Source organism: Dipodomys spectabilis, unplaced genomic scaffold (genome assembly GCF_019054845.1).
Source record: "Dipodomys spectabilis isolate Male_0828 unplaced genomic scaffold, ASM1905484v1 ptg000095l, whole genome shotgun sequence".
Classification (NCBI taxonomy): Eukaryota; Metazoa; Chordata; class Mammalia; order Rodentia; family Heteromyidae; genus Dipodomys; species Dipodomys spectabilis.
In genome coordinates, this window is record NW_024870772.1 from 35,200,947 (window position 1) to 35,218,017 (window position 17,071).

General features: G+C 40.5%; 1 protein-coding gene across 2 annotated transcripts in view; it reads left to right on the plus strand.

Annotated features, from left to right (window-relative positions):
- Positions 1–17,071, plus strand: part of Fry (FRY microtubule binding protein) — a 365,147-nt gene that overhangs the window by 307,621 nt on the left and 40,455 nt on the right. Inside the window, exons 48-52 of one of the 2 annotated variants that reach the window (XM_042685416.1) lie at positions 176–355; positions 4,047–4,208; positions 5,354–5,428; positions 8,747–8,917; positions 13,546–13,554. In XM_042685416.1, coding sequence (XP_042541350.1) covers positions 176–355; positions 4,047–4,208; positions 5,354–5,428; positions 8,747–8,917; positions 13,546–13,554 — 597 coding nt within the window. The remainder of the gene's footprint in view (positions 1–175; positions 356–4,046; positions 4,209–5,353; positions 5,429–8,746; positions 8,918–13,545; positions 13,555–17,071) is intronic. The other variant, XM_042685417.1, reaches the window with a different exon arrangement.

The window sequence follows — 17,071 nt, forward strand, 5'->3', positions numbered from 1 at the left end:
TATATAATTAATATATGTATTAGTACATGTACACATGTACATTATATAATTTTTATATTTGCCCTTTACTTATCACTGACTTCTGACAGGTCATGAGAGGTTTCAATAGTGGCCCAGTAGATTACAAAAATGAAATAACTGTGTTGAATGACTTCAAATATTTTGTTTCATGCAGAGTGTTCACTGGAGAGAAGCTCTGAATATCTTGAAGCTGGTTGTTTCTCGATCGGCCAGTCTGGTGCTGCCTTCTTACCAGCACAGCGACCTGTCCAAGCTAGAGATACACCGAGTGTGGGCCAGTGCCTCTAAGGAGCTACCAGGAAAGACTCTGGATTTCCACTTCGACATTTCAGAGGTACTTGGCTGGGTGAACTCTATCTGTGCACTTGAACATAGATTGGTGGTGGAAAAGGTTATAAGTAGTTGCCTGGACAAATGCTAATTATTGTAAATGAATACTTCTGAGATCTAAGTTATGTTCTTTTAACAGAACATTTTAGGTTAAAAATGTGTTGAGAACCCAGAACCACTGATTCATACCTGTAATCCTAGCAATTCAGGAGACTGAGTTCTGAAGATCATGATTCAGAGCTAGCCTGTGCAGGAAAGTCCATAAGACTGATCTCCAATTAACCACCAAAACATTGGAAGTAGAATTGTGCCTCAAGTGGTAGAATGTTAGCCTTGAGGAAAAAAAAAACAACTCAGGGACCAGCACACACATACACAGAGAATGCTTAGAGTATTGAGCTTTCAGTTGGGAACTTAAAACAGAAACTGACCTCAGTTATTTAACAAAAATAATAATTAAAAATAGAATGATGAGCTTGGAATGTGGCTTAGTGGTAGAGTGCTTGCCTAGCATCCATGAAGCCCTGGATTCAATTCCTCAGTACCATATAAACAGAAAAAGCCAGAAGTATTACTGTGGCTCAAATGGTAGAATGCTAACCTTGAGCAAAAGAAGCTCAGAGTCTGTACCCAGTACCCCAGAGAATCTCAAATTCAAGACTAGCATGGGCTAAAAATTGAGATCTTATATGAAGGGGAAAAAAGCATGACCTTCCTTCATTATTTGTCTAATAATTATTGTATCATATCTTGTTATGCACAATCTATTTCCATGAACTATCACTAGACTAAGAAATGTCTGAAATTTGTAGCAATATGGTGGCTTCCCCAAGCCACAGTGATTTTTTTTTTTTTTTTTTTTTTTTTTTTTTTGCCAGTACTAGGGCTGGAACTCAGGACCTGAGCACTGTCCCTTAGCTTTTTTACTTAAGACTAATGTTCTACCACAGCTCTACCTTGACATTTTTTTTTTTGTTTTTTGGGGGGGTCCGGTCGTGGGGCCTGAACTCTGGGCCTGGGCACTGTCCCTCAGCTCTTCAGCTCAAGGCTAGCGCTCTACCACTTGAGCCACAATGCCACTTCCAGCTTTTTTCTTTTTGCTTTTGTGGTGCTGGGGAATCGAACCCAGGGCCTCAGGCATGCAAGGCAAGCGCTCTACCATTGAGCCACCTTCCCAGCCCCTACCTTGACATTTTTGTTGATTAATTAGAGATAAGAGTTTCTCCAACTTTCCTGCCTGCTTCAAGCAGCAATCCTCAGATCTCAGCTTCCAGAATAGCTAGAATTACAAGCATGAGCTACTGGCACATTGCTTGTAAAACATATAAAATTAGGTTATTGTCTTAAGTGAGAAAGAGAGATCCTAGCAGCCCAAACTAAGAAGTCAAGAAGAAAAGAAAAAGCAGAAAGTCACCAAATTGGTGATTTGGGGCAGTCTGTATTTAAGCATTTTGTAAGTCTAAGGAAGAAAATAACCTGGCTTCCAAGTTTTTATTACCCTCATGATACCTAAAAAGAAATTGGCTGGTGCGGCACCAGTGGCTCACACCTATAATACTAGCTACTCAGGATGCTGCAATCAGAGGATTGTGATTCAAAGCTAGACCAAGAAGGAAAGTTATGAGACTTACCTCCAACAAACAAAAAGCCAGAAATAGAAGGTGTGGCTCAAGTGATAGTGTGCCAGCCTTGCAGAAAGAAGTTCAAGGACAGCACCCAGGCCCTGAGCACAAGCTCCCAGACCAGGACCAAAAAAAGAGAGGGAGGGAGGAAGGGAAGAGAAGGGAAGGGAAGAAAAAAAAAACAAATTGTACCTTATTGGACTTTATAATCAAGGCCTGGTGGTACCATGTCTGGTGCATGGATCACTAATATATATTTCTGAAGCACTAACAAATGTATAAGCTCACTAAGAAATAACACAGAGCTGCTTACTATGGAACTCACTTGTATTATTAAATAGGTTGGCTTTTGTTATCCAATAGTATCCACTGATTTTTCACAGATAAAATACTGAATCAAATCAGATTCTATGTTACCCAAGGCCAGACCAGCATCTATATTTAGTATATAAATGATATTAATGGGGCTGGGAAGGTGGCTCAAGTGGTAGAGTGCTAGCCTTGAGCTGAAGAGCTGAGGGACAGTGCCCAGGCCCAGAGTTCAGGCCCCATGATCGGACCCCAAAAAAAATGATATTAATGTATTGATTCACCCCTTTGTATATAAATTATGTTTTAACACCATTAGGAGAGAAAGCTGTTTTTCTTGAGTTCATTCTCTTCTAAAACAAGTATAAAAATGGTGTGGGCAGTGAACCACATTCCTTAACTCAGAGACCCAGAACTGCTCCAGAGGGAGGGGCCTTGGGAGCCAGGATGAGAACTGCAGAACTGCTGGTTGCTCTCTGCCCCCTCAAGGCCCTATGATCTGATGTCTCAAGGAGAGACCAACTTGGAGCTAAAGTTTAAGAGATGCTGCCTACCAGGCCACCGACCCTGCTCTCAGAAAGAAAGAGAGATTTCTTAAGTGCTACCCAAGCCCCCTGCCATGACCTCATCTATTTAAATAATTGAAAAGAAATAAATTATTTAAGTAAAATTTTCAATTAATGAAAGCATATAAAACCAGGTATCAGTGGCTCACACCTGTAGTACTAGCTACTCAGGAGACTGAGATCTGAGAATCATAGTTCAAAGCCATCCCTGGGCAGGAAAATCTGTGAGATACTTATTTCCAATTGACTACCAAAAAATAGGAAATGGTGCTGTGGCTCAAAGTGGTAGAGCACTAGCCTTGAGCAAAAGAAGCTCAGGGACATTTCCCAGACTCTGAGTTCAAGGCCCACTACTGACAGAAAAATAAAACTAGATAGATAGATAGATAGATAGATAGATAGATAGATAGATAGATAGATAGATGATTAAAGGTAGGAGAGGTAAGATGGAATTTTTAATCCTTTGTTCTAAGGAACTCTCTCAGGATTAAACACCTAAAACCTTACTAATGTTTTCTTGTCATTACCAGTGGCTTACAAAACATATTGAAAGATAAGTCATTACACTTGCTTCCTGCTGCTTAAGGAGTATGGGAAAACATTGGAAATGCAAAATGATACAGAGTATTTATTTGGATGTGGGGAATAACCAGTCTATGAATAGCAATGAATTTCTCCAACCTGAGTATTATTCATTCCATCAGTTTTTGGTTTCTTCTATGTAGATTCCTTATCCCACAGATCTCTGTGTGTGTGTGTGTGTGTGTGTGTGTGTGTGTGTGTGTGTGTGTGTGTACATACATATATGTCAGTACTGGGGCTTGAACTCAGGGCCTCACAAAGGCTTTCTCAACACTAGCATTGTACCACTTAAGCCACACTTTTATTTCTGTATACCACAGAATTTTTTTTCTTTGCCAGTACTGGGGCTTGAACTTGGCCTGAGCACTGTGCCTCAGCTTTTGTGCTCAAGGCTAATGTTCTATCTCTTTGAGCCACAGTACCATTTCTGGCTTTTTGATAGTTAATTGAAGATAAGAATCTCACAGATTTTACTGCCTATGCTGGCTTTGAACCAAGATCCTCAGATTTCAGCCTCCTGAGTAGCTATGATTATAGGCATGAGCCACTGATACGTGGCTACCATCAAGTCATTAATGAGACAGAATAATGTGTGCTTTTGCATTCCTTTCTCAAGACACCAATCATTGGGAGGCGATATGATGAACTCCAGAATTCTTCTGGGCATGATGGGAAACCCAGGGCCATGGCAGTCACCAGGAGTGCATCATCCACCTCTTCAGGCTCCAACTCCAACGTCCTTGTTCCTGTGAGCTGGAAAAGACCCCAGTATTCTCAGGTAGACAATTGTAGGCATGGAGCATTGGAATGGAGTTTAGGGGATCTATAGAGCCCCACTGCCCATGTGATTCTGGATCCCTCCCTTCCCACCATCCCACTGACCATCTAGACCACAGTGCTTCCATGAGGGCTCACAGCATCCCAAGCACACTCACTTTTATCTTTGGACAGCTCATTGTGTTGACTTGAAAGCTGGCTCTGTTGCCTCTCCCCACTGGCTGGAGTTCTCACAACACTTAGAAAAATCTGATCTTTTGCCAAGTGCTGGTGGCTCACGCCTGTAATCCTAGCTACGCATGAGGCTGAGATCTGAGGATCACGGTTTAAAGCCAGCATGAGCAGAAAAGTCTGTGACACTCTTATCTCCAAATAAACACCTCAACACTAGAAGCGATGCTGTGGCTCATGGTGGAACAGTAGTAGCCCTCAGCAAATGAACTCAGGGACAATGCCCAGGCCCTAAGTTCAAGCCCCAAGACAAAAAAAGAAAAAAGAAAACAAAATCTGGGGCTGGGAAGGTGGCTCGGGGGTAGAGTGCTTGCCTCGCATGCATGAGGCCCTGGGTTCGATCCCTCAGCACCACAGAAATGGAAAAGGCTGGAAGTGGCGCTGTGGCTCAAGTGGTGAGTCCTAGCCTTGAGCTGAAGAGTGCAGGGACAGTGCCCAGGCCTAGAGTTCAGGCCCCACAACCAACAAAAAAAGAAAAAAGAAAAGAGAAAGAAAATCTGATCTTTCATATGAAAGCCCTTCAAAGAAATCCTGCCCTTCCACCACTCAGAATCTTATCTCCAAATAACTTATCCATCATTTTCAACCAGTTCTACGGTGCTTCATCAGCCTTAGTACAAACACAATGAATGTGAGCCTGACTTTGGATTCTCTTAATAATCATGGCTTGAAAAAAATGAAAACAGGCAAAAAAAAACCCATTATAGTTAACCTACAAAGTCTAAAATACTGCTTCAGCATGGTCTTGGTACTTTATCAATGACCTGTTTCACATGTGTATTCTGCAACTCAATTCACCATGGCCCCACTTCCAGCAGTCACCTTTCTTCTGTACTAGTGCCTACAGTATTGGGGCAGGTCTGCTCCCAGAACCCCATAATGGAAAATGAAAACTTGCCTGTGTTTCCTTTCCAGAAGAGAACAAAAGAAAAGTTGGTGCACGTCCTTTCTCTGTGTGGCCAAGAAGTAGGACTAAGCAAAAACCCCTCGGTAAGTTTCATCTCCAATTAACCAGTAAAACGCTTGAATTGGGGTATGCAGAGTGTCAGCCTTGGGTACTGAATTGAAAACCCAGTACTAACAGAAAAGAGAGAAAAGAAAATGATGACAAATTAACAAAAATGCTATTATTAACAAAATGACTATTAACAAAAATACTATTAAATGATAGATTAGTCATGTTTTTTTCTCATATAAATTTCACTAGTATAATAACACCAAGCTTTTGACTACACCAAAGACTGATGTATATATGTTTCTGAAACTTGTAAAATTCAGACTACTCAAATTGTGAGTGTGAGCATCTCCTAGCATGTTTTAGCAGAATTGGTAAGCTTCTTGGGTCTGGTTTCACTATATAGTGCAATTGTTTAATTTTCCACATTAAAACTTTTCCAAGGGCTGGGGATATGGCTCAAGTGGTAAACATCTACCTAGCAATGCAAGGCCCTGAGTTCAAACTCCAATACTGAAAAAAGTAAACACACACCCACAAAATTTTTTTTTGGTTGGTCCTGGGGCTTGAACTCTGGGCCTTAGCGCTGTCCTCAGCACTTCAGCTTAAGGCTAGAGCTCTACCACTTGAGCCACAGAGCCACTTCTGGTCTTCTGGTGGTTTTATCGGAGATGAGAGTCTCATAGATTTCCTACCCAGGCTGGCTTTGAACTGTGATTCTCAGAACTCAGCCTCCTGAGTAGCTAGGATTACAGGTGTGAGCCACTAGCACCCAGCTAAAAATTCACTTTTAAATAGAAAGGTTAAGGTCACAGCAAGCCAGGAACATGATGTCCTTCCATTGCTGGCACAAGGTGGCACAAAGAGAGACTTTGTAACAACAAAAAGAAAAGAAAACGAAGGAAGGAAGGAAGGGAGGGAGGGAGAGAGGAAGGAAGAGAGGGAGGGAGGGAGGGAGGGAGGGAAGGAGGGAGGGAGGGAGGGAGGGAGGGAGGGAGGGAGGGAGGGGAAAAAAACAGTACAGATCAGTAAGGTTTCATCTGTACACTGAAACCAAGTTTAGTCTTTCTTTCCTAGAAATGCACCTTTATAATTTCCAAAAAAATATCACAAACTAAGTAATTGGCCAAATAAATTAGGAATTAACAGATTTCTCTGTGGATCTGTTTGTAAAATTCCAAATGTATCTATTTATGTAGTTCGTGAGTGGGTAGACACTCCTAAATAGTTCAAGTATAAATTGATATTTCTTTTGGGAAAGCAACTAGCCATCAGCTAAATTTGGCCTCTCTATGAGTCATCCTTTTGGTGGTATTGATGAGTGGGGTTTGCTGCTGTTCCTCTGATATTACTACAGGCAGGGGACCAAGGCAGGAGGGGCAGACACATTTCGAAGCCCATAATGAAGAGAATTCAGGGCTTTTGCCTTGCAATGGCCCAGCCAGCCATGGCTCTCTTTTGTTGCCTTTGTAGGTAGCAGCCTCCTAAAGATTCATACTGTCTGCTCCTCTACTGAGGCCTCACCCACTAGAAATACTTTCCTAGAGCACTTTATGAATAAGACAGGCAGCACTGACTAGAAATGAGAAATGGGAATTCTAGCCTGTCTTCTTGCCTTGACTACTCCAGGGACTCTGTGTCTCACATCCCAGTCCAATCCTAGTTCCAGACTCTGCCATGACAGTCTCATGACAATACAGGTTTAGTAGCCCTTATCTGAAATACTTGGGACTAGAAGTATCTCAGATTTCAGCCTGGGGATTTGGATATAGTTGCATAGACTGAGATAGTATCCCCAATCTAAAAACCCAGAATTCTCTAAAACTTTTTTTCCCAAAAATTTTTAAACTTTTTTTTATTGAGCATGTCAACACTGAGAAAGTTTCCAATTTCAGAGCCTTTCAGATTTTGGATTTTTTTCCAGAGGTTTTCTGGGCCACTCAGGCTATGTTGTATGTATAATGATTGTTCGTCAACACTAGAGCAGCAATACAACACCTGAAGTTCATTCAGTCTTGTTACTTAATTCTTATCAATGATTTGCATATTTTTCAATGACGATGAGGCCATATGTTAATTTTATTTCATACCCATGTCTGGTGGAGATTGGCTAGGAAAGAAAATATTTCACTTCATTCACAGGGTATTATTTCTGAAATATTTAAATGGCCCAGTGGGAAGAACCTAAACACATTAGTTTTGTACTTTTGGGCTTTAATATCTACTTACTATTACTATTGTTGTTGTTAAATTATATTTGTAGTGTGAGGGGGTTTCACAGTGATATTTCCATATGTGCATACAGTATAATTTGGCTTTGGTTTATTCTTGCAAGTTCCTGGATTATCTCTATAGAAAAGAAAAGAAAAAAGAAAAGGAAAGGAAGGAAGGAAGGAGCCATATGCTGGTGGTTCATACTTGTAATCCTAGCTACTCAGAAGAGGCTGAGATCTTGTTGTCCAAAGCTAGCTGGGGCAGGAAAGACCACGAGACTCTTATCTCTAGTAAACTACTCAGAAAAAGCTGGAAGTGGCGCTGTGGCTCAAGTGGTAGAGAGCTAGCCTTGAGCACAAAGAGTCTCAGAGAAAGTGCCCAGGCCCAGAGTTCAAGCCAAAAAAAAAAAAAAAAAGATTTAAATCCTTTGCTCTCCTGGGTTATACTACAAAAAGAAAGTATTGGGCTGGGAAGGTGGCTTAGTGGTAGAGTGTTTGCCTCACATACATGAGGCCCTGGGTTCGATTCATCAGCACCACATAAGCAGAAAAACGCCAGAACTGGTATTGTGGCTCAAGTGGTAGGACACTAGCCTTCAGCTAAAGAGCTGAGGGACAGTGCGCAGGCGCAGAGTTCAGCCCCCAGGACGGACAAAAAAAATTATTGGCATAGTCCTTAAAATACAAATTTGATTGTGTGTGTGAATGTGTACAATCTCTAATCTCAGTCATCTCGGGAACAGTGGAAAATTTTAGCTACTCCAGTTTGTGACTGCATGCTCATTTGTTTTACACACACACACACACACACACACACACACACACACACACACACACACACACACACACACACACACACACACACACACACACACACACAGGGTCCCATCTTATCTATTAAGAGGCAACCAGTCAAACTTTTGAACATTTTCCTGGTGCATGAACTTGCGTGTCTGTGACGAGTTCAATCCAAAGGCACCTGTCCAACATAAATAATGAAAGAACATTCTAAAAATATCCACTTAAGGAATTAGGTGTGTACTGGAAATTCAGTGCTACAAGAAGCCAATTAACATTTCTCCTAACATAAACAAGCAGAGGGAGACGGATGTCTCAAGAAAGAGCTCTCTTGATTCACAGGTGATTTTTTCCTCGTGTGGGGACCTGGACCTGCTGGAGCATCAGACGAGCCTGGTGTCCTCAGAGGACGGAGCCCGGGAGCAGGAGAACATGGATGACACCAACAGCGAACAGCAGTTCAGAGTCTTCAGGGACTTTGATTTCCTCGATGTGGAGTTGGAAGATGGAGAGGTACAGCATATTCTCTGTATAATAATAATAATAATAATAATCCTCTCAGCATGTTCTTCACTAACCAAACCATGGCTGATTCTGGAGCAAGGTTTTTAATTGGAAAACTGCAAACTGTATTTAGAATCAACTTTTATTCAGAGTACAGCTGCTTAGCTATAGCAAAAATTACCACACCCTTCCTGTCTGCACCCATGGCAAAAGCTGCCAACTTATTACTAAATGGCAAAGATCTGAGTTGTAATGACCACACAAAGACTGTGTGTGTGTATGTGTGTGTGTGTGTGTGTGTGTGTGAGAGAGAGAGAGAGAGAGAGAGAGAGAGAGAGAGAGAGAGAGAGTCTCCAGAAGGGAACTCAAAAACACTGAAGATCTTAGCCTGATCACTGGCACCTAGCTAAAATATGCTAGGCATTTAATTATTTTAAATGTAAAGTTGCTCTAATTCAGTGATTTCAAAGCTTGCCTGCTTCAACATGAGATCAGATCAGATTTTTGTGCTACGTTTGATGAAATGATTAGCAGTTAAAATATAAAGTACAGGAGGGGCAAGACAGAGAGGAGGAAAGAGAGAGAGGAGCTCTTTGCTCTGTTTTAGTGGCTGAATTCAAGTCTCAGCAGGCACATGTAGATGTGTTGATCTTGAATGATAATCATGGTAATAAGATGCCTTCTGCTATGAATCATGTGTCTGAAACAGTGTCTGGAAGGAGTAGCAATGCTGTCAGTTACCCTCATTTCTATAGCTCAGGGGCTTACTGCAGCAAAGAAGCAGTCATTTTCTCATGAATGAAAACTCAATTCACTTTTGGTGAGATTGGCTCATATAAAGGTGCTTGGTACTGAGCCTGGCACATGGTGGTGGCATACAACCTTGGTCAGATTTTGTGCAACTAAACATGCTGAATTTTCCAAAGGGCTTTCTGCTGGTCTTTTTTATATGTCTGCATGCCAGTACTGGAGCTTGAGCTCAAGGCCTGGGTTCTGTTTCATAGCTTTTGCACTCAAGTCTATTGCTCTACCACTTGAGCCATAGCTCCAATATCAGCTTTTTGCTGGTTAACTGGAGATAAGAATTGCAAGTACTTTTCTAATCTGGCTGGCTTTGAACTCTGATTCTCAGATCTCAGCCTCCTTAGTAGCTAGAATTACAGGTATGAGTCACCAATGCCTGCTAGGCCTCTACTGGTTTTATAATTAAAACAGAAGCTTCAATTCAAGATTCATTATATCTTATGGCAGGAAGTCAACCCTACTGTAACTATAAGTTTGTGGAGAAACAATACTTCAAATAGCTTCCCTAAATGTACATGACTTCTCCAGGCACCACAGGCTCACACCTGTAATCCTAGCTACTCAGGGGGCTGAGATCTGAGACTTGCAGTTCAAAGCCAACCCAGGCAGTCCATGAGATTCTTATCTCCAGTTAACCACCAAAAAAACTAGAAGTGGTGCTATGGCTCAAAGTGGTAGAGCTCTAGCCTTAAGCAAAAAAGCTCAGGGACAGTTCCTAAACCCTGAGTTCAAGCCCCATGATCAACAAGAAAATAACAAAAGTATATGACTGCATGCCAGATGCCAGTGGCTCATGCCTCTAATCCTAACTACTCAGGAAGCTGAGATCTGAGCATCATGGTTCTGAAGCCAGCTCAGACAGGGAAGTCCATGAGAATCTTATTTTCCACTAAACTACAAACAAAAAAAACAAAAACAGACATGGAGCTCAAGTAGTAGAGCACTAGCCTTGAGCAGAAAGAAGCTCAGGGACAACACCAACGCCCTGAGTTTAAGCCCGAGGACTGGCACTAAAAAAAGGAAAAGCATATGGCTGCTGACCAGCTAGCTTTGTGTAGCTGAGGCTTGAGAGCTGCCTATTGTCACCTTCCCTAGCTATGAGTACCCTGATGTCTGCAGTAGGCGAGATGTACCCATGTTTGCAGATGAACAGTGTTTCTTCCGTGATTATTCCACTGGAAGTCACACTGATCAGACCCAGTTTGTAAAGAGCATAAAAGCGCTGGCTGAGGCAGGGGTCACACTCCATGATAGAGTACACATCCAGCATCGGCAAGGCTCTGGGTTCCATTTCCAGCACTAGAAAACAGAAAGAATAACAAACAGCTAAAAGCAGAGCGAGCAAGGCATGCTTCAAATAAGGACCATCTTAAATTTCACTTTAGAGGGTTCTGGAACCAATAAAAAGGATTGCAGAGGTTTCTATTGACCATAATTAGTAAAAGAGAAAACATTCAGTAAGGGCACTTACTCCTGCCCTAGCAAGCATAAGTCCCTGAGTTCAAGCCTCAGTACCACCATCAAAAAGGGGGCAGTGGGGCGGGGGTAGGGGGAAAGGAGCTCAACAATCTAAAGCAAAATATGCACCTGCTTTAAATACTTACTATGTGCTTCTGAGCCAGAGCTGAGTGCTAAGCTAAGGTTAAAAGATAGTTCTCTGATCTGTAGCTGACCAAATGTTGTTCTTAGCTAGAAATGACCCTCTTCATGCCAAACACCCTCTTCATGCCAAACTTAAACTAGAGAAGAAAACTGACAGAATAAGAAATATATAATTTTCCTGTCTCAGCCAGATGAAAACATTCTGCTGAGCAACCTAGCAGGAATGATACAAAGTGGAGGAATCAATTTCAGAGCAATTAATAAACATAATTTCTATTAAGGGTGGAGGCTTAATCTGAGGCATCTGGGGCTCAAGCATGTAATCCTAGCTGATGAGGAGGCTGAGATCTGAAAATGGCAGTTCAAAGCCACCTTGAACAGAAAAATCCATGAGACTCTTTTCTCCAATTAACCAGCAAAAAAATGTCGTAGGGAGATGTGGTTAAAGTGGTAGAGTGCCAGCCTTGAGTAGAAAATGTCAAGGCAAGCAGCCCAGAGTTAAAGCTCCAATACTGGCACAGAAAAAAAAGAAGGTGGGGCTAGGATTGATGTAGTTCAGTGATAGAGTAACTTAGCACCTGTGTTCCTATTTATCTAGCATAACAAAAACAAACTACTAAAAATCATTCCATCTCAACATCTTTACAATAATTTTTTTTTTTAAAAATCAGTCCATCAATAAAGGTAAGAAAGGAGAGAGGAAGGAAGGAAGAAGGAAGGAAGGGAGGAAGGAAAGAAGGGAAGGAGGATTAGGAAAGAAAGGAGTGAGGAAGAGAAAGGGAGGGAAGAAAAATAGAGGGGAGAGAGAGAAAAAAATACAAAGCAAACAGGCAGATGGTGGCTGGGGTTTGGCCCAGTGGAAAGGGAAAGAGGGACTGGAAAGAGGAACAATGTTTCTTTCTTTAAAAAAAAACAACAACAAGTATACTAGTATTTTCCAGGTACAAGTAAGAACAAATAGAGATCATTTTGTCTTTTGTGATTAAGCTGTTGTAAGAAACTCAAGGGAATGAGAGTGCACTTTATCCAAATAAAATAATTTGAAAGCCAGAGCACATCTGTATTCTTAGAGGCTTGAAACAAGAAGCTGAGGCAGAATAGTTGTTTGGCCCTCAGAGTTCTAGTTAAGCTGAGATAGCAGAGCAAGACTGCCCATCATGCATGGATGGATGGATGGATGGATGGATGGATGGATGGATGGATGGATGGATGGATGGATGGATAATAGAGATAGACCGATACATACATACATACATACATACATACATACATGATGATAGATGGTAGACACACCAGTTGAGAATGTCTTACTACTTCTAAACATTATAGTAAATGATACCCAGAGCAGTACAATTTAAAGCATTTGAGCTTCAGAATCCATCAGCTCCAAGTTTGACTCCCAATTCTGCAAGTGATCTAGCCATATGGCTTAAGCATGGGTTTAGTTCCTTTTGGTTTCTACGTGCCCATTTGTCCAACAAGCATACTGAAACACGAATAAAGCCTTGCAGAGCTTCTAGTATCGTGTCAGAAGTATGACTGGTGTTCTCCAGCCCTTGTACTCACATCGGTAAAGAATTAGGTTTTATCCTTCTTGGAGAAAATCAAGTATATTGAACTTCTCAAGAAGAGCACCATTGTCAAAAAAGAAATATGAGTCATTTTTGTCGTGTCTATTATTCACTAAACAGTCTGGGAAGTTCATGGGTAATATCTGTAGAAGTTTTTGCCCTTAAACTTTTCAGAATCTTTTAAGGTGTCATGTCTTTGCTATTAATTGCGCATCCACAGTGAGCATTGTGATTACAGACACTTTGAGCTTTGTGAAAAGCGTCAGGTGATTCCCACCTTTTTTTTCTAGTTGATGACCCTCTTTCATTTACTTGTGACATTCAACAGTTTCCTCAGGAATAATTCTTTAGGCATTCAAAAGCAAAAGTATTGAGGACAAAGTAGTCACAGAAAGCAAAGCTACTTCAGAAACTGTGTCTATGATTTATTATCCCGACTATATCACTCACCATTAAGAAGTGCAACATTTCTGATGTTTAATCATAATTTTTCTCTTTGGAGGTAATACATATTTCACCTTTTTCAGAATTTGCATCTACTGAAGTATATATTGTTAGCACTGTTGTGTTAAAGCTAAGACAAATGCATTTGAATATCTTATGTCATCATTTTAAATAGACCTTTTATTTGTTTTTTTGCCCATTCTGTCTGCTCCCCAGGAACTCCAGGTAAGATGATGCTATTTTTAATTCTGATGTGCTAGTAGATGTTTGGCATCATTGCAGATTTATAACAATGTAATTGCTTTTTTCCTTCCTTCCAGCAAGCATATGCTTATTTGCGTGTATATTTCTGTTTAGATGTGTGTGATTTGAGATATTTGTTCTTGGCTGCTCTAGTATAGATATATTTTCTAAAAACTAGAAATGCAGGATTTAAAAAAAAAAAGTCTTCATATGTATAGTTCTGGAAGTTGCATGATGATATCTCTTGAGAAACAGTGGTGTTTCCAATGTAATTCATGGAAATCCTACATTTTCTCATGAAGCAACTAAAACTGGATGAGTTTGGTTGCTAAATTATTTTATCGAGTGAAACTGGGCTAGGGGTGTGATTCAGTGGTCCTATATGTGCTTAGACCCTAGGTTCTAGCCCAATCTCTCTCTCTCTCTCTCTCTTTCTCTCTCTCTCTCTCTCTCTCTTTCACACACACACACACACACACACACACACACACACACACACACACACACACACACACACACACACACACACACACACACACACACACACACACACACATACATCTGAAGCCTGAGGCTAATGATATACCATATTTGCTTTTAATGAAATCTTTTTGTTTTCTAAAAATTGGAAAATATCTCCGTATGGTGACTAGATAAATTTTCATCTAAACCAAAAAGAGTAAAATAATAATGAACACCTAGATATAATTGGCATAAACCAAGGCCAGCCTTAGAAAATTGACTTATAATCACTCTATGGCTGTCATATCAGAAACAACTCCAGGAAGTTTCATTTGGGGGAACGTACTTGATCACATACACTCCTTCAACAATACCTTTTGGATTAGGGGTATGGCTTAGTGGTAGAATGCATCCTTAGCCTACATAAAGCCCTGGCTTCCATCCTTAGTACCACCCATAAGATAATTCTTTTTGAATATTTCTATTTGAATATTTCTAACATTTCTAGAGTATTTGTTAATAAATGTCTATCCCAGTGTAAGTCCTGTGTGCTACATTTTAGCTTGATAACCATATGTACACCCAGCCATCCTTTACATTTTCTCACATAGTATCTGCCATTCTCAGTAAAACACTATTTGACTTTTAACTTTTTATGAATGAAAATGCAAATCTGACATTTGGGGAAAGGCAGGATGGAGGGTGGCTGCATCAGGGGTGTGTCCCTGTGCCATTCACCAAAGCCTGGCCTATGACTTCATCAACATAGACTTTTTTGAGGTGTGCTCAGGATTGAACCAGGCCTCACATAAGTTCTAACCATGCACCACCACCACCCCAGCCCCTGTCACCGGGGACTTGAAACTAGAGTGATATTATCTACACTAGCTCAGGAAAGTTAACCAGGGACAGTTTTGATGCCTTTGCCTCTAACAAGGCTGTTGTATTTTCAACCAGAACAGATCTTATTCCTGCAAGAACTGCTTTCCCTGTCTCCCTGTCATCATGCTCAATGAGCACTCACTAGAGCTTCCTCCAAGTCAACAGTAGCAACCATCTGTGTCCTTCACAATGTACTCATACCCTAGACATCTATGTTGTTTGGGAGGTTTGTGACTGTGCCTTTAGATCATTGTAAGAGAAAACTGTTGCTTAAGAGTTAATGCAACCCATCAGTTCATTTAGTACAAGGATATCTATTTTGTGACTTTGTATATTTCTTGCAGTGATTTTTTTTCCATTCTTGTATGTCTTTTTTATCTTTTTTTCCTTTCTTCACATATTGAATTTTCCTTTTTTCCAAAGACTTCTTACTCTTACATATTTTTCTATTTTTCTACTGTAAGTTATTTATAAAAATCAATGTAGCATTAGTCTTTTCCACCATTTAAAAAAAAAGTGATTACTGGGGCTGGGAAGGTGGCTCAGTGGTAGAGTGCTTGCCTTGCATGCCTGAGGCCCTGAGTTCGATTCCTCAGCACCACATAAGCAAAAAGAAAAAAGCCGGAAGTGTGGGTCAAGTGGTAGAGTGCTAGCCTTGAGCTGAAGAGCTGAGGGACAGGCCCAGGCCCCACGACCGGACCCAAAAAAAAAAAAAAAATGATTACTTATCACAGCAAACAAAGGTAAAATCAAACACAAGTTCAATGTCCCTTAACCAAAATGCTTATAACCATTTCAGATTTAGGAATTTTTTTCCTTTTGGATTTGGTTTTTGTTTTGTTTCAAATTTTGGATTTTTGCATACACAATGAGATAACTTAGAGATAGGCCCCAAATATCAACACAAAACTTCCTATATGCTTTATACATATGCATAACCTCTGGAGGTAATTCTCTACAGTATTTTTAGGTATTCTGTGTTCTGACTGTCAACTGATCGTATGAGATCCAGTGTGAAATTTTCCACTTGAGACATGATTGTACTTCAGATGGTTTGGATTTGGGAGACTTCGGACTTTGGAATGCAGAAACCTGAAGTCAAGCTATAGATAAAGATGAGACAGCAGATACAGAGGATGAAGTCTTCTGGGTCTGCTGGCCTTGTGATCAAATGCCCTGATAGCTGTCATGATGGGGAGGAGTAATGATAACCTTGGTACTATCCAGAATAACATGTTTAGGATACTTACCTATTCCCTTCACCCACCAACAGCTAAAACAAACTTTAGAAAAGCTAAGCAGCTGATACCACAGATCTGTGATAACAGTAAATGTTTTATTAGGAACCAAAAACAATAGACTGAAACCAGAAGAAAAGGAACAAGTGTAATACTAAATTTAACCATCATTCCCATTTCTCATATGATTACACTGTTCACTGAACTCTCATCAGGAAAGTTACCTTATTTCAGTCAATCATTATGCTGTGCTTCAAATTACCCAAAAAAAATGAACATTGCATCAGTGGCTCATGCCTGTAATTCTAACTACTCAGATCTGCGTATCTGACTATCTGAGATCTGAGTATCAAGGTTTGAAAACAGCCCAGGCAGAAAAGTCCAAAACTCTTACTTCTACTTAGCCAGCCAAAATCCAGAAGTGCTGCTGTGGCTCAAGTGGTAGAGTACCATCCTTGGGAAAAAAAAAAAAAACAAGAGTGTGGGATCCTGAGTTCAAGCCCCCAGTCTCAATACTGGCACAGACACAAAAATGATAAGTGAAAGATTGTAGAGCTACATTTTATTCAAATTGTGTTTTTCTTTAGGTTAAAATTTGCTTATCAGTGAAATGAAGAATACCCCTTTCCTTTATTTCTTTCCTAACAGAGAAAAAACCCAAATTCAATTGTACAAAAAAAAAAAAATTAATACTAAGCAACTTTGTTTAGTGTCTGATGAAGTATAGAGAAAGAAACCAAGAGCTTTAACACTTACATGGCCATTTCAACCAGTGGTCAGTAAATCAGAATGTATAATTGGGCAATAATCTTTCTTTCAGGAAATTAACTAGTTTCAAGTTTGGGACAATTATTTTAAAAAACACGTCTAAAGCAAAAGCAAAGCCATGGCTGCTCTGGCCTCTGCATAGTGCATGA